This window comes from Rutidosis leptorrhynchoides, chromosome 5, assembly GCF_046630445.1.
Source record: "Rutidosis leptorrhynchoides isolate AG116_Rl617_1_P2 chromosome 5, CSIRO_AGI_Rlap_v1, whole genome shotgun sequence".
NCBI classification, from domain to species: Eukaryota; Viridiplantae; Streptophyta; class Magnoliopsida; order Asterales; family Asteraceae; genus Rutidosis; species Rutidosis leptorrhynchoides.
This window is the reverse complement of record NC_092337.1, coordinates 47,670,184-47,692,275: the sequence shown is the minus strand read 5'-3', so window position 1 is coordinate 47,692,275 and position 22,092 is coordinate 47,670,184. Positions and strand designations below refer to the sequence as shown.

The 22,092-nt window shown below is 32.9% G+C and overlaps 2 protein-coding genes and 1 pseudogene across 2 annotated transcripts; all 3 read right to left on the bottom strand.

Moving 5' to 3' along the window:
• Window positions 1-7,960: 7,960 nt before the first annotated feature.
• On the bottom strand, window positions 7,961-9,202 carry LOC139847389 (hypersensitive-induced response protein-like protein 1; annotated as a pseudogene).
• An 8,544-nt stretch (window positions 9,203-17,746) lies between these two features.
• Window positions 17,747-18,955, bottom strand: LOC139847387 (hypersensitive-induced response protein-like protein 1). The gene is made up of 5 exons (XM_071837058.1): window positions 18,752-18,955; window positions 18,537-18,657; window positions 18,357-18,448; window positions 18,191-18,287; window positions 17,747-18,105 (listed from the first exon to the last, which is right to left on the bottom strand). The coding sequence occupies exons 1-5, from the start codon at window positions 18,938-18,940 to the stop codon at window positions 17,747-17,749; spliced, it is 858 nt and encodes a 285-aa protein (XP_071693159.1). The 5' UTR covers window positions 18,941-18,955.
• A 500-nt stretch (window positions 18,956-19,455) lies between these two features.
• Window positions 19,456-20,232, bottom strand: LOC139848598 (uncharacterized). The gene is made up of 2 exons (XM_071838322.1): window positions 19,906-20,232; window positions 19,456-19,473 (listed from the first exon to the last, which is right to left on the bottom strand). The coding sequence occupies exons 1-2, from the start codon at window positions 20,230-20,232 to the stop codon at window positions 19,456-19,458; spliced, it is 345 nt and encodes a 114-aa protein (XP_071694423.1).
• Window positions 20,233-22,092: the final 1,860 nt, after the last annotated feature.

Sequence of the window (22,092 nt, the reverse complement as noted above, 5' to 3'; positions counted from 1 at the left end):
TCTGACTCTACAGTATAGTAACATGTTATATTACTCATGCTCAATTAAGATTCTAGTAAAAAGTGACGTCTGAAACAACGTAACACAAATGGTTTCATAATCATAAAATAGTATTTTAGGTTTTTTTTTTTTTTTAGAGAAAATTAACACAAAAAGTTAACTGAAAAGTTAACAGGAAAAGTCAAAGTTCAAAGTCAAAAGTCAAAGGTTAAAGTCAAAAGTCAAAGGTCAAAGTAAAAATGAGGTCGCATGCAAATATATAATAACTTATACAAAAATGATTTTCGATCAAACATGACTAAACGGGCCACTTCAGCTATTTTTAGAAAAATTATCGGAACTCCGATTGATAAACGGCCAAAGATAAAAGTTACACATTACCAAAAAGATTAAGCATAAATATTACAGAAGTAAACTAAACCTAGACAACTCGTAGTTGCCAACGCGTTTTCGGCGTTTCAAAGTTAATTTTTTTTTTAGCTTTAATAAATTTACAAAAGTGACCGAGTAGCCTACTTTGGAGATTTTTAGAAAATTCCTCAAAACTCGTATTGACAAACGGTCAAAGCCTGCAAATTCTCGTTACCACAAAGATATAACATGATTTTTGGCAAGAGTAAACACATATCAGGCCGACCATGACAACTGATACAAAACTGACATTTTTAAATAAAAAAGTTTCAGCGCTTTTTAGAATTTTAAAATGTGACCAAACCGTCAACTTTGATGATTTTTAGAAAAATTGTCGAGACTCGAATTGACAAACGGCCAGAGTCGTTTGTTAGACCTTAAAGCAAAGAATTCAATGGTATTTTTTTTATATATAAAACAACGCAGATCAGCGAGAATTTCAGTTCCCGTTTCGACATTTCATCAAAATTTGCAAAACTTCTTTTGTCCATAACTTGACAACCGTTCAACGAAACGAGACGTGCTTTATATGAAAATTCATCTACTCGACGAGTAGAATCCAAATAACCACTTTTTATAACCCATAAAATTAGTTCACTAATTATCATCAGCAATTTTAATTACGAAATTAATTATGCAATTTGTTTATTTCATAACTTTCTAACCGTTACTTGGATTCAAGTGATTCTTAAACCAAAATTCAACTATTTTTCGCTAGCTTTCCAACGACATGCATATCTTATACCTTATCTCAATCGTATATGTAACTAATTCAGGAATCAACATAACCTATCTAATGGCAATATCAAAAGTACAAGCATGCATAATCCTATATACTCGAGCACTAGTCAGGGATACACTATTAGTATGTAAAAATTAAATTATGAGTACTCACATATCAATATTGAGATTCAATATTGCAGGAAAGGTACGTAAACGCAACGGAGATGATAAACACTATATTGACCTCACGAGCATACCCATGAACCATACTCAATCACCTCCATAGCTATAACCCATAATTTCCTTAATCCTATCCCACTCGAAAAAAACAACTTCGAAATCACTCGGACAGCACTCCGTCGTAATATTTTATGTATACTAATAATATCTTGAGATAATACGGAGTAAATATACATATGTAAATCGATTGAGAGAGTTTAGAGAAAACTATTTTCAAGTTTCTATGAAATAATGAAACCTATTAAATTCTATTTATAATAAATTTTTGAATTATTAAAGTGAATTATTAAAGTATGAATTATTAAAGTGAATTATTAAAGTATGAATTATTAAAGTATGAATTATTAAAGTGAATTATTAAAGTATGAATTATTAAAGTGAATTATTAAAGTATGAATTATTAAAGTTAAAGTAAAGTAAAAATAAAGTAAAGATAAAGTTTAAGTATAGTAAAAGTATAAAACTATGTACGTATAATACGCGTATAAATATATATAATATTAATTTAAATCGTTATATATATTTAATAAAATAAAATATAAATATCATTATCTTTATCATACTAGTTAAGTAATGAGTTGTCAAAAGTGGTTCTATATATTTATAAAAGTTATATACGTTTTAATAATAAAGTTCTTTTTAAACTGAAAACGTTTTTGTACGTTTGAAACTAAATAGATCAATCGAGTCTTTATGAGATTCATTCTTCCACTATCCTTTGTCTAGTTCTCAATGATTGACAATTTGTTCATATTTATAAATCACTTTACCATTTTCCGAATATTGTTAAAATGAAAAGATTTCTCAAATCAACGTGGGCCTTTCAACAGAGACTTGTAATCATAATTCAATATATCTGATAATTCAATCATTTGATCTTATCTTTTAATTCCATTGATAAACATTTTGAAACAGATACAATCATATAAAGTATTTAATCTAATATTTTGTTTACGTTTCAAGTTATAATATATATACACATATACATATATAATCATATTCGTTTAATGGTTCGTGAATCGTTGGAACTTGATCGAGGTTGAATGAATGTATGAACATAGTTTAAAATTCTTGAAATTTAGCTTAACAAATATTGCTTATCATGTCGGAAACATATAAAGATTAAAGTTTAAATTTGATTGGAAATTTCCGGGTTGTCACAAAACTCATGGAATTCAATGATATCTAAACTCGAGCTTGAACGAGAAAATATTTTGATCAAAGATAAAACCGATTTGTTTTTTGAAAACCCATTTTCAATGCGTTCATTACCATTGAATGTAAAATCCTAGGAATTCACCTGGAATTCATTAGGTCACCTGAACTAAATCGGGTGTCAACCGTAAGAACGGTGGTTGCATAGCATGGTCAAAGACAGGACCTTGTGCCAGACCGAAAAATCATAAGGGTGAGCTTTACTATTACTCCTACCAAAGATAGTAATTGCGTCCGACACGTTATAGACCATAATTAAAAGCATGTCAGGGGACATTGCCTTAACAGTTGCTTGTTCAACGCTTTCCTTTACAACCGGACGGTAGTTTACCGAAAGGTAATATACGGGACAAGTAAACTGGATGTGTTGCTTTCCAAATACAAGGTTAGCAAGTGGGTGACACAAAACCATAAGTTTTGAGCTAAAATTTTCAAATCTGAAACCCACCAAACCCACAAAAATATTTTGCAAACACCGGTAAAGGGTTATTCCGGAAAACTTATCTAGGGTAAAAACTAGATTTAATTTTCAAAAGATCAAATGTTTTCATAAAGATCCAATTTCCTTAATGGATCCAAATTTTTATAGTCATGTGGGACTGTAAACCATATCGTTATTACCATTATTTATACCGACGTATAGAAATCACTGATGTACAAAGTGTGAAAAATAAAGAAGTGATTCTAGTATTTCAAGACGATATTGCTTGAGGACAAGCAACGCTCAAGTGTGGGAATATTTGATAATGCTAAAAACGAACATATATTTCATAGCATTATTCCTCAAGAAAGACAAGCTTTTAGTTGCAATTGTTCTATTTACAAGTGATATTTATTTAAATAATAAAAGGTGAAGACAAAAGACAGATTCGACGAATTGAAGACGCAAACGACCAAAAAGCTCAAAAGTACAAAATACAATCAAAGAGGTTCCAAGTATTGATAAGAAACGTCTCGAAATTACAAGAGTACAAGATTCAAAACGCAAAGTACAAGATATTAAATTGTACGCAAGGACGTTCGAAAATCCGGAACCGGGACCAGAGTCAACTCTCAACGCTCGACGCAACGGACTAAAAATTACAAGTCAACTATACACATAAATATAATATAATATTTAAATAATTCTTATAATTATTTAATATATTATATTTATTTATAAAACGTCGGCAAACAAAGAGCCAAAAGCTGGTGAGCTATATTCACAAACTCCGCGACTCGCGGAGTTTGAAGGCAAAATTGGCCGCGAGTCGCGGAGCCCCAAAGTTTGAAACTCCCTATAAAAGCAACCGAATTCTGAGCATTTTTCATCCATCATATATCCATCTCTCTATCTATATCGTATATATTTATATTTATATTTTAATTTTAATTTTAATTTTAATTATAATTCTAATAATAAGGGTATGTTAGCGAATATTGTAAGGGTGTAAGTCGAAATTCTGTCCGTGTAACGCTACGCTATTTTTAATCATTGTAAGTTATGTTCAACCTTTTTATATTAATGTCTCGTAGCTAAGTTATTATTATGCTTATTTAATCCGAAGTAATCATGATGTTGGGCTAATTACTAAAATTAGGTAATTGGGCTTTGTACCATAATTGGGGTTTGGACAAAAGAACGACACTTGTGGAAATTAGACTATGGGCTATTAATGGGTTTTATATTAACTAAACAATACCTTGTTAATTTAATATACAAACTTATAATTCGACGTATTTATATATAACCACATACGCTTTACTGGGTACGGTGGGCGGGATATCTATAAATACCAATAATTATTCATTTTACCGGATACGGAACTAGATTAATAGTTAATAGACTTGTTGAAACAGGGGTGAATTACATTCAAGGGTAATTGGTGTAATTGTTAACAAAGTAGTAAAACCTTGGTTTACACGCAGTCGATAACCTGGTGTATTCATTAAACAAAGTATTAAAACCTTGTTACAATTCGAATCCCCAATTAGTTGGAATATTTGACTTCGGGAATAAGAATAATTTGACGAAGGCTTTCGCTCTTTATATTTATGACTGATGGACTATTATGGACAAATCCGTATGGACATATTAAATAATCCAGGACAAAGGACAATTAACCCATGGGCATAAAACTAAAATCAACACGTCAAACATCATGATTACGGAAGTTTAAATAAGCATAATTCTTTTATTTCATATTTAATTTCCTTTATTTTATATTTAATTGCACTTCTAATTATCGCATTTTTATTGTTATTGTATTTAATTGCACTTTTAATTATCGTACTTTTTAATTATCGCAAGTTTATTTTATCGCACTTTTATTATTCGCAATTTCATTATCGTTATTTACTTTACGCTTTAAATTAAGTCTTGTATTTATTTATTATTTTACATTTGGTTTTAACTGCGACTAAAATTTTAAAATCGACAAACCGGTCATTAAACGGTAAAAACCCCCCTTTATAATAATAATATTACTTATACATATATTAGTATTTTTATAAAAGTAAACTAATATAGCGTTAAGCTTTGTTTAAAGATTTCCCTGTGGAACGAACCGGACTTACTAAAAACTACACTACTGTACGATTAGGTACACTGCCTATAAGTGTTGTAGCAAGGTTTAAGTATATCCATTCTCTAAATAAATAAATATCTTGTGTAAAATTGTATCGTATTTAATAGTATTTTCTGCTAAAATTTAATAGTATTTTTATACCACTCTGCTAAAACATCAATCTTGTTAATGTCGGTTACCAGGTGTTCACCATATGAATGATTTTTATCTCTATGTATGGGATGTGTATTGAAATATGAAATCTTGTGGTCTATTATTATGATTTGATATATATAGGTTAAACCTATAACTCACCAATATTTTTGTTGACGTTTTAAGCATGTTTATTCTCAGGTGATTATTAAGAGCTTCCGCTGTCGCATACTTAAATAAGGACGAGATTTGGAGTCCATGCTTGTATGATATTGTGTAAAAACTGCATTCAAGAAACTTATTTTGTTGTAACATATTTGTATTGTAAACCATTATGTAATGGTCGTGTGTAAACAAGATATTTTAGATTATCATTATTTGATAATCTACGTAAAGCTTTTTAAACCTTTATTGATGAAATAAAGGTTATGGTTTGTTTTAAAATGAATGCAGTCTTTGAAAAACGTCTCATATAGAGGTCAAAACCTCGCAACGAAATCAATTAATATGGAACGTTTTTAATCAATAAAAACGGGACATTTCAGTTAAGGTCGTTTACAGTTTTTGCTGCTTCATCGGCATTTTTCCACTTTTAGAGAACTAGTTCATAGTTTGTATGTTTTTCAGAAACTTCACATTCGAAGTATGTAAGTCTAGAAGTTGGATGTTATCTATATATAACTGCTGTCGTAGAAAATGCTGCGAGATTCAAAATACTGATTGCTAATTCCCGGTGGTTGGTATGGTAATTATTGTTACAAGATGTGGATGAGTACATGATAGGGTTTCAATGAGTATAAGGACTTTTCGAAAGGTCAAGGATTAATAAAGTTGTTGGTAAATTTACTGCTAATGTGGTGGAACATGAAAGGTTCCCCAGTAACGAAAACGTATATGCCAAAATTACAAGTCTGAAAGGTCGTCGTTGACTGGTTGAATGGTTGATAATACTGGATACTTTGAAAAGGAATTGCAAGGTTATTTTCGGTAAAAACAATGTTAAAGGATCTTGCATAGTTTTGAAGTCAAAGTATAGCTTTAAAAGATGTAAAGATCTTCGATTGTATGGCTATTTTTTTCAAGGAAAAACATAATTGTTTACGTGTATCATTCTCACACCTATGGGGAATCTTTCTAAGCACAATCATGATTTAAAATACCATTTCCAATATATGTATGTAAGGGTCCAGTATAACCTCTAACATTACCATTTCCAATTATAACGAATTAACCTCTAACATTACCATTAAATTGGAAGGATCGATTACAGCCCAACAAGCACCAATCGTATACCACTCATAAGTCCTAAAGTACTCTAAAAACAATTAGTAGTAGAGAGAGATACTCATAAGCTTATATATTGGCCTTGATATTTATCTACAACCAATGTGAAATTGAATTTGCACCCACATAAATCAACTAGAACTTAAATGATAAATACTTAAATTACCCTTATAAAAGATAATGGGCTAGAACGTTGGATCTATAATCATTTAATTTTTGCTTTATGCGGGATAAAAAGATATACAGTGGGCTAAATAAATGAGTAGCCCATTTAGTTAGGGTATGAAACTTGAAAGATTTACAAGTGGTCAATGTTGAGATATTGCGCTAATCTATAGTTAATGTTAAAATGCTATAATGATAATATTATAAATAGTCATTTTTTTCATTTAAAAAAATTAAAAAGAAAATAAAAAAAAATCTAACCCGCTTGAATGACATCATAAATTAATTTAATTTACAATTAAAATTTAATCTTTACAATTAATTATAAATTAATTATCATGATTAAAATATAATTTAACAACTTTTAAAAAAATTTCAAAAGGCATTTGTTATTAGTAATAATTATTATTAAAAATATAAATACTCAATTTTTAAGCAAACTTTATTATTATTATTATTATTATTATTATTATTATTATTATTATTATTATTATTATTATTATTATATTAATATTCAAATATGGATTATCTTTACGAGATTAATTACGTTACATATGTATGCGAAAATACATGTATCTATATATTTGTAAAAACAACGACAAGTTTCTTAGTCAGAATCCGTGGTTTTACGGGTCATTAAACTAAACGACTTTAACATTTACATTCACTTAATTCTTAAAACATATCATTAAACGATTTCGTTTAACCAACCCCGTGATTCCACGGATCATTATATCCAAGACATTTTTATAAAAGTCATTCAGAGAAACCGTCACCTATTGAATAAAACCAACTTGTTGTACATGCATGAATGTGGACCGATATTTTATGCGACTAATTATTAGGAGTAATTTAAACATGAAGAATTTGCTTTTACCAGTGAATGGTTTTTCCCTTCATCGTATTTATACCGCAACAATTTTACCTTAAACTTATTCGGAAAGTAAGAAATTCGAAACTATGTAAGACATTAATATATAAAAACGCTAACATATATTTTTAATCATTTAACGAGCTATTTCCGAAACTAATAAAGTCAACATCCTTTAGAGGATGATGAACCAGCAACAGTAGAACATATATAATGAAAAATACAAACCCTATCACGAACCCACAAAGTAGACTTGTATAAACAGACATATATAATTACTGTAGTTACGAAAACATAAAATTAGACTCATAATCATGCGTTTTCACTCCAAACTTAAACATGACTGAGACAATCAGTTGACAGCGTTACCCTGAAGACGCGTATTTGAGTAGCCACATCACGAACGGCACCGGGTCCATGCGGGATAAACACAGAAGACGATTTTGATGAAGCTCCAATTTCCTTCATGGTGTCAAAATACTGAGTGACTAGAACCATGTCCATCACATCTTTAGCCGTCATTCCAGGAACATTGACCGAAAATCCCAACACACTGTCTCTTAAACCGTCCACAATCGCTTGACGTTGTCGTGCAATACCCAAACCCGACAGGTACTTCGATTCGGCCTCACCCTCAGCTCTCTTTATTTGTAATATCTTTTCAACTTCGGCCTTCTTAGTCGCCGCCACCCTCAGTCGTGCAGTTGCCAATATATCAAATCGATTTTTAACACTTGACCAGTCAAATTGATAGCAAAAAAAAAAGTATCTTTATAAAAAAACACGTGACCCGACCCGCACATTTTGCCACTACTATGTGAAACTTTACCTGCATTGATCTCATTCATTGCTCTCTTCACGTGCTCATCTGGTGCTATATCAACGATCAGAGTTTGAACGATCTCAAAACCATACGCAGACATCGCCTACAAGCAATCAAAACAGAAAAACAACACATAATTAATTTGTTCATAGACATACAAATTACTAACCCATTGATTTAATCACGTTACCTTTTCAAGTTCTTCTTCAACAGCCTTAGCAATTTCATTCTTTTGCTCAAAAGCATCATCCAGATTAAGCTTGGGAACACTAGCACGTATAACTACAAGTAGAGATTTAATTTGCTAAGCACAACATATATAGAGTATAGACAATAAATATAGCAATTAATAAAATTTCGAAGGATTTTACCATCAAAAACATAGGCCGTGATTTGGGATTGAGGGTCAGTTAGTTTATAAAACGCATCATTTGCCTTATCAGCCAGAGGACGATACTGAATTGAAGCTACAACATTCACAAATACGTTGTCCTAAAAACAACAAAACCATATTCGTTACAAAATTCCCTCAGCAAGTATGAATTTATGGGCAAACAAATTAAAGGGAAGAAAATTAAGGACCTTGGTTTTGGTTTCACACTTGACATCTAACTGTTGAAGCCTTAGTGTGAGTTGACCTGCAATTTTTTTCCCACAAACCCAAGGTACACAGTGACAACCCGGTTCAAGAACATCGTCAAACTTCCCAAAAGATTCCTTAATAGCAACATTTGATTGATACACTTTATACAAACAACATAAATTTCCCATGATCCTAGCAAACCTTTAGAGGAAATTCAAGAACAAAAAAAAAAATTTATCTTAGTTCATAGAGGCGTTTTCACAAATACATGGTGTACAACTTAACAATCTTATGGAAACCATGTGTAAAAAAAAGTGGGTGAGAGGGGTTTTACCAGAGGAAGATCAAGAATGGAATAGCTTCTGGTCGAGTAAAAAATTGTTAATCTTTGTTTTATAGGAGAAAAAAAAAGATGAAATACACGTGACAAAAGTTGTTGTAACATAAAAGTATCTTACGTATATGTTAAGAAATTACTTATTTTGTCATTGGCATTTTACTACTAGTAATCTTTTTCTTGCAATCTTTTGTATGATTGTATCATTTCTTTTGCATCATTGTTAATCAGTCTGTTAGACCATTTGTAACGACAGTCTTCAACACACGCGTTGGATCCATCGTGACAAAAAAGCCACACCTGTTTCTCGCCTAACGGGGCGTGGGTTTGACAAAAAAGGGGTGGATTGGAAAGCAACGCAGGAAGCAACGTAAGTGGGTTTGTCTTTACTTATTTTCTATTATTTTTAAATTATTATTTTAAATATTTTTCATTACTTTATCAATTAACACATTATCACAACACTCCTTATCCACACAAAAAACCCGCAACATCATTACTTCACAACAAAAACTCACAAATTCTAGTCATCAAAAAATGCAAAAAACAATACACACCACCAACTCACGTCCCTTACCGTTACAAATGGTCTTAGTGGGATATTTCACTGCAATTTGTTTGTTTTCCGGTTGTTTCGACAAATTAACACGTTGGTTTCTTAGGTTTTATAAATTTGATAAATGAGTTATAAATTAAAGATATGAAAATATGGTGATGATCTCTAGACAATTAATTTTTATTTATACATAACTAAACATGATTTAAAGTACTATGTTTAGTTAGGTATCAATAATAATTTATTGTGTGCATATCATATCACTCTTCATAAAATGTTAAATTGTAAAAATAACCTCACGAATATTTTCTAAATGTGGTAGTGACCTACACACATTTCTACAATATCCATTGCCAATTAATCATTAACCATTATTATCTATTCATCTAAAAAGGGTAAAAAAAACATTAATTCCTAATCTGAATCCTCTTAGTTTACTTTCATATAAATACTAAATGGTCTGAAAAGATAACATAAGTTAACAAATTTGACAATCAAGGTAACCCCCAATTTATCTAAGTGCAAAAAGGACTGCATTTTAGTTTTTGCTCAATAAAAGAACTATGTGTTCAGTATTTTTAGAATTGAGGTAATTTTTGGCTACTTGGACATTTTGACTGAAAAGCGTTCCGCATGTGTTTTCCAACTATTTTTATTTTTATTTATAAACATTATATACTTAAGTAGATGTGTGTTTATAACGTTTCAAAAACACATTAATCATTATGGGGGAAACATAAACCCTAATGATAATAACGAGAAGTTGAAGAAGCAGAGTCTAAATACTAGTCGGTCATCCATAATCGTTGAAGAAGCTGAGTCGATCATTCACAATCGTTGAAGAAGCATCGCGATTGGTAAGTCGTCCATTCCTGGCTAATGATAATAACGAGAAGATGGTTACGATTAGGATTCATTATCATGGTTACTTTAAAATGGATACTATGATGTATAGTGATGGTGCTACAGTGAAGTTCAAAGATTATGATTTTACTAGTTTTTGTGTTAAAGAGTTTGAACATAAAATTGAGGATATTTTTGATATAGTATGGAGATGTATGTACTTTTGTCTATCCGTGAAGGGAATAGGAGATGGTGGTTTGAAATATTTGTACACCGATCGAGACATGAGTAAATATGTTGAACTGGCCACAAAGACACTCGTAATTGTGTATATTGATCATAATGAAGTCGATATGGAAGATATTGAAGATGTCCTGTTTCTGCTGATGAGAGTCAAATGAATGAAGATGACGATAGAAATGATGAGTTGGTTATTTATAAAGAAGGTCAGCAAATGAATGAAGATGAACAAATGAATGAAGATAAAAATAATGAAGATGAAATCAATGATGATGAGATCAATGAAGATTAAATTAATGAAGAAGGAGAAGAAGAACTAATCGAAAATGTAGATGATGCAGATGAATTTGTTGATATGGATGAAGATGCCAAACTCAAGCTTGAGGAGTATAACAATAAGTATCCACAACATGATCCAACTGTTCATTGGAGGGCAATGCGTCCACGTAAAGGTGAAAGGTTTGCTTATGTATCTGAATTTAAAAATTGTATCATCAGTTATGCTATGAGTAATGGTTATAATTTGTATTTTGAGGTAAGTAAGAAGAACATATTTTTGGTTAAATGTGGGATAAGGTTGCCATATGGAAGGTTCCAATTGAACTGAATAAGCCCCAATGCCCATTTAGATTGTGGGCATCAAAGATGGGAGATGAAGACATAATTCAAATCATGTCTTTAAAGGAAATCCACAAATCAAGTCTTTAAAGAAAATCCACACAAGGCATAACAAAGTTAGTATTTTATATTACTCAAAATTTTCAAATAGTATGCTTTACATACTTTTATAATATGTATTATACAGGGTCTTATAGAGGCAGTTAAGGCTATTTTTCCAAATGGAGAGCATAGACAGTGTGCAAGAGATGTTTATGCAAACTTTAGTTAAGGTTGGCCTGGTCTGCAATTTAAACAGTTGTTTTGGCAAGCAGCAAAGTGCACATACAGTGAAAAGTTTGATTTCATTCTTCAAAAAATCAAAGATATCAATGATGAAGCATATCACTACTTGGCAGACAAAAGACCAGCAACATGGAGTAGGGCTTTTTTCAGAGCAGGATTTGATTGTGATGTTGTTAAAAATGGAGTTTCTGAATGCTGGAATTTAATGATCAAAGATGCCAGAGCTAAACCTATTATTGGAATGTTAGAAGATATAAGAATCAAAGTAATGACAAGGTTAGTGGATCAAAGAACAGTTTCAGAGAAGTAAAATCATGAAGTTTGTCCAACAATTAGGCTAAAGATTCAAACTAATGAAATGCTTCAAAGGTATATATATATATATATATATATATATATATATATATATATATATATATATGTTTATATTTCAGTTTTAGTAGAAGCTATCACAGGTAGTGATATAATACTACCAATGAAGAGGTCTTTACAGTTGACCTACTAAACAGGACATGCTCATGTAGAGGTTGGAAGGTAAGTGGTATTCCATGTCCTCGTGCAATTGCAACTCAATATCATGCTGACAGTGATGTTGCATCATTAGTTAGTGAAAATCTGAAGAAATCAAAGTTCATTACTGCATATAGCAACTTCATAAAATCTGTTGGTGGTGACATCCAATGGCCTAAGACAGGTAAGCCAGAACCTTTACCACCAATTCAAAAGAAAATGCCTGATAGACCTTCAGTTAAGAGGAAAAGGTCAACTAATGAGAATGAAGCTACTGGATCAGTAAGGTCTACAAGGTCAAGAAAGTGCAATACATGTTATCAATATGGTCACAATAGGGTAAGTTGTACTATCTCACCACTTCCTTTAAGTGAACTAGTTGTTTCTAAGAAAGGAAGACCTAAAGTTATCAATGAGACTAGAAGTAATAGGTTAACCAGAGTAGAACCAGTTGCAGCTAGTGTTACTACAAGGGATGGTTGAACATTTACAACTAGGGGTGGTACATCTAGAATAAGAGGTGGTGGTACATCTAGGGGTGGTGGTACATCTAGAGGTGATGCTACAGTTAGTACAAGGGGTGGTGGTACAATTAAAACAATGGGTGGTGGTGTTAATATAAGGGGTGGTGGTGTTAAATGTAGGGGTGGTGGTGTTGTTAAAACAAAGGGTGGTGGCAATTAAAATTAAGGTGTTGGATGACATTCCAGTGACTCCAGACATAATGAATCAAGATCTAGTGACTCAAGATCCATCAATTATTAAAGGACCAGAATTGAGTGAAGAATATCCGTTACTTGTTGAAATAGATGCAAAACTTGCTGGTATAATGAATGTCGCTAAGGAAAAGAAGTATGAAGAAATCAATGTTGAAGCTCTAAAGCCAAAAAAACAAGCCATTTGGAACCCCAAAAATAAAGAAGTTTGAGAGAATCTTGCTTCTGAAATCAAGCAAAAAAGTTGTCACAAAGGATGAGGTTGGGTCGACTGATGTGAATCCAATAAAGATTACTTAAATATGGTACAAGTACTTAGTAGATGCTTGCAAGAAATTGAACCAAATATGTAATTTTGTGAATTTTTAATTGTTGCAAGTTTAATTATGTAACTGTATGATACTTTTATAATCCAGCAACTACTAGGTAATGGTTAACTGTTATGCAATGCATACAATGCAACTTTTGTTATAGTTTAGTTTGTAATGGTGTAACAGCTACTAGTTTGCAATGGTGTACTTCTACTTTTATTTCTAATGGTAGTGGTTAAGTTTTACTTTTGTCATGGTTTTATTTGTAATGATTGACTGCAACTCTTGTTTTGTTTGTTAACTACACTTTTGTTTGTTTTCATTTAACTTGCATTCAATTCAACTTTTGTCCAACAACCACATTAAACAAACTTCACAACCACTAAAATATTGCATTAATAACATCAACCAAAATATATGCTTTCATTACACTAAACAACTACTACAATGCTTTCTTACTTACCAGAAAACAAAGCTTTCTTACTTACCACTAGATTCTTGAAAAACAAACCTTTTTTGCTTACCTGAAAAAAAAAGATTAATATTACAGAAATCACACCAACAATTTGACCCTCATCTTCATCTTTGCAACTTCTACTTCCATTCATTTTTTATCAAATGATTGCTGATAAAAAATGAATGGAAGTAGAAGTTGCAAAGATGAAGATGAGGGTCAAATTGTTGGTGTGATTTGTGCAAAAATGAATGGATCGATCCACTGGAGGAAGGTGCATCGTTGTTCAAGAGAGCGCATATAATTTGGGCAACTCCTAAATCGACGAGCAGGGCTTGTTCGTGTTGAAGATGTCCAACAACCTACAACATCACCACAATAGCATCTTTGAATTCCATTGTTGTTCATCTTCGTGTTGAGCAAAGAACAAAGAACTATGGAGAGGTGTAGGAGAGAAGAGAAACTTCTAACCCTAATTTGGGAGAGAAAGAACGATTGGGGGCTATAAATAAGAAGGTTATATGAGTTGTAATTTCGTAAATAAAATAAAAACAGTTGGAAAATACATGTGGAAAGTGTTCACGTGGCCTGAAATTACCTCAATTTTAAAAAATTGAACACGCAGACCTTTTATTGAGCAAAAATTAAATTGCAGTCCTTTTTGGACATAAGTAAATTGGGAGTTACCTTGATTGTCAAATTGAGTAACTTATGTTACATTTTCGGGCCATTTGACCTCATATAAATTATAGGTTCAACCATTATGGGAGTATGAGTTAATTTCACAAATTCCCATGATCTTTAGCTACTACACAAAAGTACAACAAGAACATTCGAATTCACGATCAATCATCAAATGCATAAGAACTAAGAATTACACATAGTAGAAAATTGTAACCTGAAAACTTCTAAGCCAAAAGCCTTTCTTCATATGCACAACAAATTACGAAATTGACATTATATATAGAGTTTAATATACAAAACCCATTAAAACATGTCGAATTAGCGTCAAACATTACCATTCAATCACACACAATCTAGCTATATCAAAAGCCTATCAAGTTTTTGTGCATACGGCTTTCTTCTCCATCACGATTCTTATGTAGTGGTGAGTGCAAGTAGAAGCAAATGGGATCCTTTAACCCCATTAAATATTCATTTATACATTTAAAATAGATGAAATTGTTAAAACCGTCCTTGTGTTTGTATCTTTTCGCCCAAATTGTCCATGTGTTCTCAAAACTGCATAAAACATCCTTAAATGGCAAAATAGGTCCCAATTTAGTCCATTGGTAAACGGCTGTTTACTTTGGCCGTTAGATTGAATCACGTTCTAGTCCTTTAGATTTGCAAATATTTGTGTCAATGTTTTGAAACTATTAATTTAATCTTGAACTGCTGTTTATGTTAGACTATGAATAAAGCAGTGAAACCCTCGCGAAATTGATCACGAGCGTAATGTATAAATCAACCAATCAAACTCACAAAAATAATAACAAAAAAGGAAAAATAAAATAAAAAGGGTGAGCATATTCCTAATTCCTCATCACACTTCATCACTCCCCCCATTATTACTTTTCTCCATCACATTTGTCACATCATTACTATACCTCACAAAAAAACTTTCATCACACTCCATCACAGCCATCAACATTTAGTTTGTATCTTCATGATAGTAAATGATAGGTAATATCTAATTACGATAAGAGACGTGTCGGCGTAATTTTTTATAGATTAATAACAAGGATATAGCCCTGTAAATATCAATCTTATACTTTCATGTTTGAGCGAGAGGCTGACAATGATCCGTTACGAATAAAATGTACACAACGTAGTCGTGGATATAATTTTTATTCTTTGTGATTATAAATCGGAATAAGAAACAGAAGTAATATGAAGACAAATATAATATGGGCTAAAAACTTTTGGTTTTATCATTCTCTCTTTTTAGTACATGCACATATCTAATACGGAGTACTAAATCGACCTCCCCAACTCTTCCACTTATCAACTATATATATAAGACAAATAAGTGGAGCATTTTTCTCCTTGATAATAAACATGAGATCATGGGCATAAAATTAATTTCTCATTCCCACGTTTATTTGATGAGTGGAAATAGGATGAGTCACGGAAAAAAAAATAAGAGTGTGACTAGAAGATGCGCATAATGCGTAATTTACCAGGTACCAGGTCTCGGGCTTGACTACCCGAGGTTTTACCTTCTATTGAGAGCCAATTTACTCGTTCATTGTAATGTTTCCTCGCTTACCAAAAAAAAGGATGAGTCCTTGATTGTCTCTTTTTGTTGGTTTCTCGGATAGGGGTTGAGATCCAATCGGATCAGGCAAACGCAAGATTTTAATTTATTTGTAAAATTGTTGACTGACAGATAAAATGAACGTTGATCTCTATATATTTGATGTGTAATGTGTTGATGCTACATTAAATTGGAAGACACCACACACACGTATACAGTAGTAGTATGTTAGAATGAAAACAATGAGAAGAATTAGAATGAAAACAATGAGAAGATTTCAAAATAAAACCACACTAAGTAGTATGTTAGCTAGTACTAAAGGTTATTGAAAAGTTAGCGTTAAACTTCAACCATCTTCAAATGTGTTTGGTATCACATAACATCAAAACTTATACATAAACATTTAAGGACTCGTGCAGATTCAATTCTTAAATAGTAAAAAAGGGTATATATTCAATGCGAATCAGATCTACAATGAAACTCAGATCTACAATCCGCTCTAATTCAATTCGTTCATCACTAACAATTAAACAACAATCATGTTTAAGACTATGAAAGTAACAATAAAATTCATCAAAAAACAATCACTGAAATTTCAATATGAAACAAAAACTAAGAGATTATCAACATATACCATTATTGGTGGCGATGGTTAACGATGGTGATGATGTAGGTGGTGTATGGTGGCGGTGGCGGTGGCGATGGAGAAGGTGAAGGTAGTTGCGGTGTATGAAACGAATTGAATGAAACGCTAACAGTCCAAAGAACACAACTATCGGTGCATTGGGTAAAACAATCTCGAAATAATTCAAATTTTCGCGATAATTGTTGTTTTCAAGAGGGTTTTCGCGACATTTGCAACCTGCTAGTCCGAGAAATGTTTTCGCGATGAACGTGATTTTCGAGAGTAAAATTACGCGATACGCGAGTCAGGTGTGCACGTGGCTCTTCTTCATTGGTTTAAAGCTGTTTTCGCGAGTCGCGAACGTTGACCCAGTTTTTTCGAGAAGTCAATGTCTAGTTGTGAAAAAATGCTTCTGACAATGTTTATTTTTGAGAGAGATGGGCTTATTTGTCTATTTGGGTAATTTTCTCTACTTTAAATGTGCATGGCTATAGTTATTTTGTTTAATAGCATAAGTATAGTTTTAATTAAACGGCGGGGGGGGGGGGGGGGGGATGATTTAATTAATAAAAGGAGAAGAAAGTCACAATGTTGTCGTCTAGCAACTTCTGTACTTCATTTATTCCATACTCGTATTAATTGTTTCGTTCGTCTTCTGCAAGTTTTATTTCGACCAGTGGTCAACAATTATTGGCAACTCAAGCTCCAGCATAAAAGATAGAAATAGCATGTTAGCGCTTAAACGACCATGTCAATAAATTTACATAAAACAAAGAAATTTACCATAAAAGCATCAATATATAAAAACCAACACTAGAACAAATTTTATGCAATTCACAAACCCTAACATAGCATATAGACGATTAAACATAGCATCCAAGAACCAACAAAACTATATTGGTAAAAATAGACTATAGTTAGATACGAAAAACATAAAACATGTGTTTTCACTCCAAACATAAACGTGACTGAGACAATCAGTTGGCGGCATTACCCTGAAGAAGTCCATCACGTATCTGAGTAGCCACATCATGAACAGCACCAGGTCCATGCGGAATAAACACAGCAGAAGATTTCGAAGAAGCTCCAATTTCCTTCATGGTGTCAAAATACTGAGTGACAAGAACCATGTCCATCACATCTTTAGCCGTCGTTCCAGGAACATTGACCGAGAATCCCAACACACTGTCTCTTAAACCGTCCACAATCGCTTGACGTTGTCGTGCAATACCCAAACCCGACAGGTATTTCGATTCAGCCTCACCCTCAGCTCTCTTTATTTGTAATATCTTTTCAGCTTCGGCTTTCTCAGAAGCCGCAACCCTCGTTCGTGTAGCTGCAGATATATCAATTGATTTGTTAACCCTTGACCAGTCAAATTGTTTGTTCTAATTTTGTAAACAAATAAAGTTAGAATTTACCTGCATTGATCTCATTCATTGCTGTCTTCACACGCACATCTGGCTCTATATCAACGATCAACGTTTGAACGATCTCAAAACCATACGCAGACATCGCCTACAATGTAAGAGTCCAGTGTTCATAAAAATACAAATACTTACCGGCCCATTGATTTAATCACATTACCTTTTCAAGTTCTTCTTCAACAGCGTTAGCAATTTCATTCTTTTGCTCAAAAGTATCATCAAGATCAAGCTTTGGAACACTAGATCGTATAACTACACGTAAAGACAAATATGCATGTTAAGCTAATTAACCACAACATATATAAATAATTAAGATTAATAACAACTTGAAATATTTAACCATTAAAAACATAGACCTTGATTTGGGATTGTGGGTCAGTTAGTTTATAAAACGCATCATAGGCCTTATCAGCCAGAGCACGATACTGAATTGAAGCTACAACATTCACAAATACATTGTCCTAAAAAAACAACAAAAATATTTATTCGTTACAAAAGATACATTCAACAAGTATATATTTATGTAAATAAATTAAAGGGAAGGAAATTAAGGACCTTAGTTTTGGTTTCACACTTGACATCTAACTGTTGAATCCTTAGCGTGAGTTTACCAGCAATTTCTTTTCCACAAACCCAAGGCACACAATGACAGCCCGGTTCAAGAACATCTTCAAACTTACCAAACGATCTCTTAATAGCAACTTTTGATTGATTCACTTGATAAAAACAAAATAAATTCCCCATGACCCTAATAATCCTAATTCCTAAAAAACGTTTAAAAGAAAATCAAGAAGAAGGAAAAAAAACACATACTAGCACCATCTTAGTTCAAGATAACAATATGTTAATACTAGATTAAAAAAAGGGGTTTTACCAGAGTAAGATATGATTTAGCAAGATCAATAACGAAATAGCGTTTGGTGGAATAAAAAAAAATTGTGTTAATTGTTATTTTAATTTATAGGGGGAAAAAAAAAAGATGAAAATACACGTGACAAAACTTGCTATAAAAGAAAACGATCTTTTCATAAATTAAAAGATTATGCATTTATTGATGAAATCATCGTCTCAAATTCCTATCTTTTTTTTTTTTCGCAAAGAAACTTGTGTATCAATGTTACGTAATTACGTAGCGGTATATTTCACCGGATTTTTGTTTTTCGGTTGTTTCGACGAATTAGCATGTTAGTGTTTTCAACTTCCATGATTGAATTCTCAAATATTGTGAAAATGTGAGAATATCATATCTTATAAATATTCTAAGGATTTATCTGAATCTTTCAAAAAAAAAAAAAAAAAAAAAAAAAAAAAAATTTGAATAATTCTTAAAAAAAATTTAGCAAACTCAAACCCACTCCCGTACTTTACTCTCAATTTATGTGGGAGATCACTTCCACATTTTTTCTCTGTCGTTATTATTACGTTTAGGCTTCCACGTTCTTATAAGATTTACTCCGAATTAATACTTCTTTTAATTTTTTTTTTTGGGCGAAAACGATGAAATATATTGATTGAAAGATCTTCATCAAATCAATGAAGATGAGTACATTACAATGACGGATTGGCAATCGGCCATAAAGAAAGAAACGGAAAATACAAACTTAAAAGCATAGTAAAGACGGATTATTCATCCAAACATAAGATTGTAGACCATTGCAAAGTTTGAGATTAGTGGCTCAAAGAAAAGTCTTAAGCTTTATGTTCCGAACCAAAACCGATCGACACATAAATTTCCCGTTGAACACAAAATCATTACGAGCTAACCAAATTGCCCAAATGGTTGCGGGCCCGATAAGCTTCCAAAACTTTGAAGCTTTAATTCCCATACCATAATACCAATCGAACGAAAACGCCTCGATTGACCCCGGAATCACCCAAACAATATTCCACCATTTACACAAATCCGACCACACTTTAAAAGCCCACTTACAATGAATGAGAAGATGATTAACCGTCTCTTCACCTTCCAAGCACCAAACACAGAAATTTGGATGGGTCGAAGGCAAAATATTCCTTTTAAGACCATTCCCATTCATGACACCGTCATGGGCATTTCCTCAGCGCCACATCAGCTTTCTCTCCCCACCTTACTCAACACTTCCTCCCATAACACTCCCATAACACACCACTACTAACCATGACATACTCCATTCTCATTACATACCCCACAAAATTAATTAAATAAATAAATGTACAACTTCAATAACAATATGTACAAGTTTGTTAAGCAAAATAAAGAAGAAAGAGAAGGTTATCCGTCCTGGAATGTGCTTGTGGAAGAAAAAAAGTATGGCGAGGGCAGTGAGGGCGATGGAGGGCGATGGAGGGCATGGACAATGCCATTGGAGCCCTCGAGGAAATGGGTGTATGACATAGGTGAGGGCGGACTGATGGGAATGGTCTAATAAGAACATCTTTAACCGGAATACTATTGCGAATTGCAAGCCAATGAAAAAGCATAACCTTAGACGGGACATTGTTTCCCCAAATAACCTTTGGCCACGTCGGTGAAGATACAACATTGGATTGGACAAGTAAACGTACCGCTTCCGAAACCGAAAACACCCCATCATTCGAAGCAGACCATAGTAGTTGATCGTCTCGTGAAACAACAAGACTAACCGTCGAAAGCATGCCCAAAATATCCAGTAGGTTGTTAGAATTAAAAAGGGACAGGGGATGAACTAAATGCAGGTCCCAAACATACATTCCTTGAAGTTGAGAATGATATGTAACAAATTGACTAACAGTTGCAAGAGGAAAGGAACACACCTCAAACAGTGTAGGAAAACAATCTTTTAAAACATACCCATTAAGCCACACATCATGCCAAAACAAAATCTTGGCTCCATTACCCAACCTCCATTTCCAAACATTCTGTCCAAGTATACCATGAAGAGAAGAATCATGTTGCATATGCACCAAATCCCTCCATAAAGGAGAAAGTTGAGAAACATGAAGAGACGAAACATTAAGCAAAAGATTACTTCCAAAATTAACACCAAACGAAGACGTCACAATAGATTTCCAAAGGCAAGATTTATTGGAATAAAATTTTGCCCACCACTTTGCAAGCATTGCTAAGTTTTTTAAACGAAGAGGAGTAATCCCCAACCCACCCAATTCTTTGGGAAGACACACCGTATCCCATTTCACGAGACACGTCTTCTTTTTAAGACAATCACCCCCCAAAGAAAATTTCTTCGTAACCTTTCTAATTGCTTGATAATAACGACCGGGGCTTTATACATGGCCATATAATGAATTGGGAGGCTAGAAATGACCGCATTGACCATAACCAACCGACCCCCAAAAGAGAGACAACGGCCTTTCCAACCGGCAAGCTTCTTTTTAAACTTTTTGACAATTGGATCCCATATCAAAATTCTATTAGTATTGAGCCCAATCGGGATACCAAGATAAAGCAAAGGAAACACCCCCACTTTACAATCGAAAATAGCCGAAAACCTAACCATGTCCTCTTTAGAAACATGAATGCCATATAACGTAGTCTTAATAGCATTCATTTGAAGCCCGGACAATTGATAGAACAATCCCAACATATATTTAATACGATTCAATTCACGGGAGTTAGGTTGTGCAAAAATAATCGTGTCGTCCGCAAATTGGGAATGATTAATAGACAAATTATTCCCAAAGTTGCAACCGACTAGAAAACCATTACAAAGGTCCCTTGATAAAAGTTTGCTTAAGATTTCGGCAACAATAGCAAACAAAAAGGGGGACAACGGGTCACCTTGACGGAGGCCACGAGACATAACACCTTCCCGCGAGGGAGACCCATTTAAAAGCACCGAGAAATGAATGTTAGAAACACAAGTAACGATCCATGAAATAAATTTTGACCAGAAACCCATCTTATGAAGAGTCAAGAA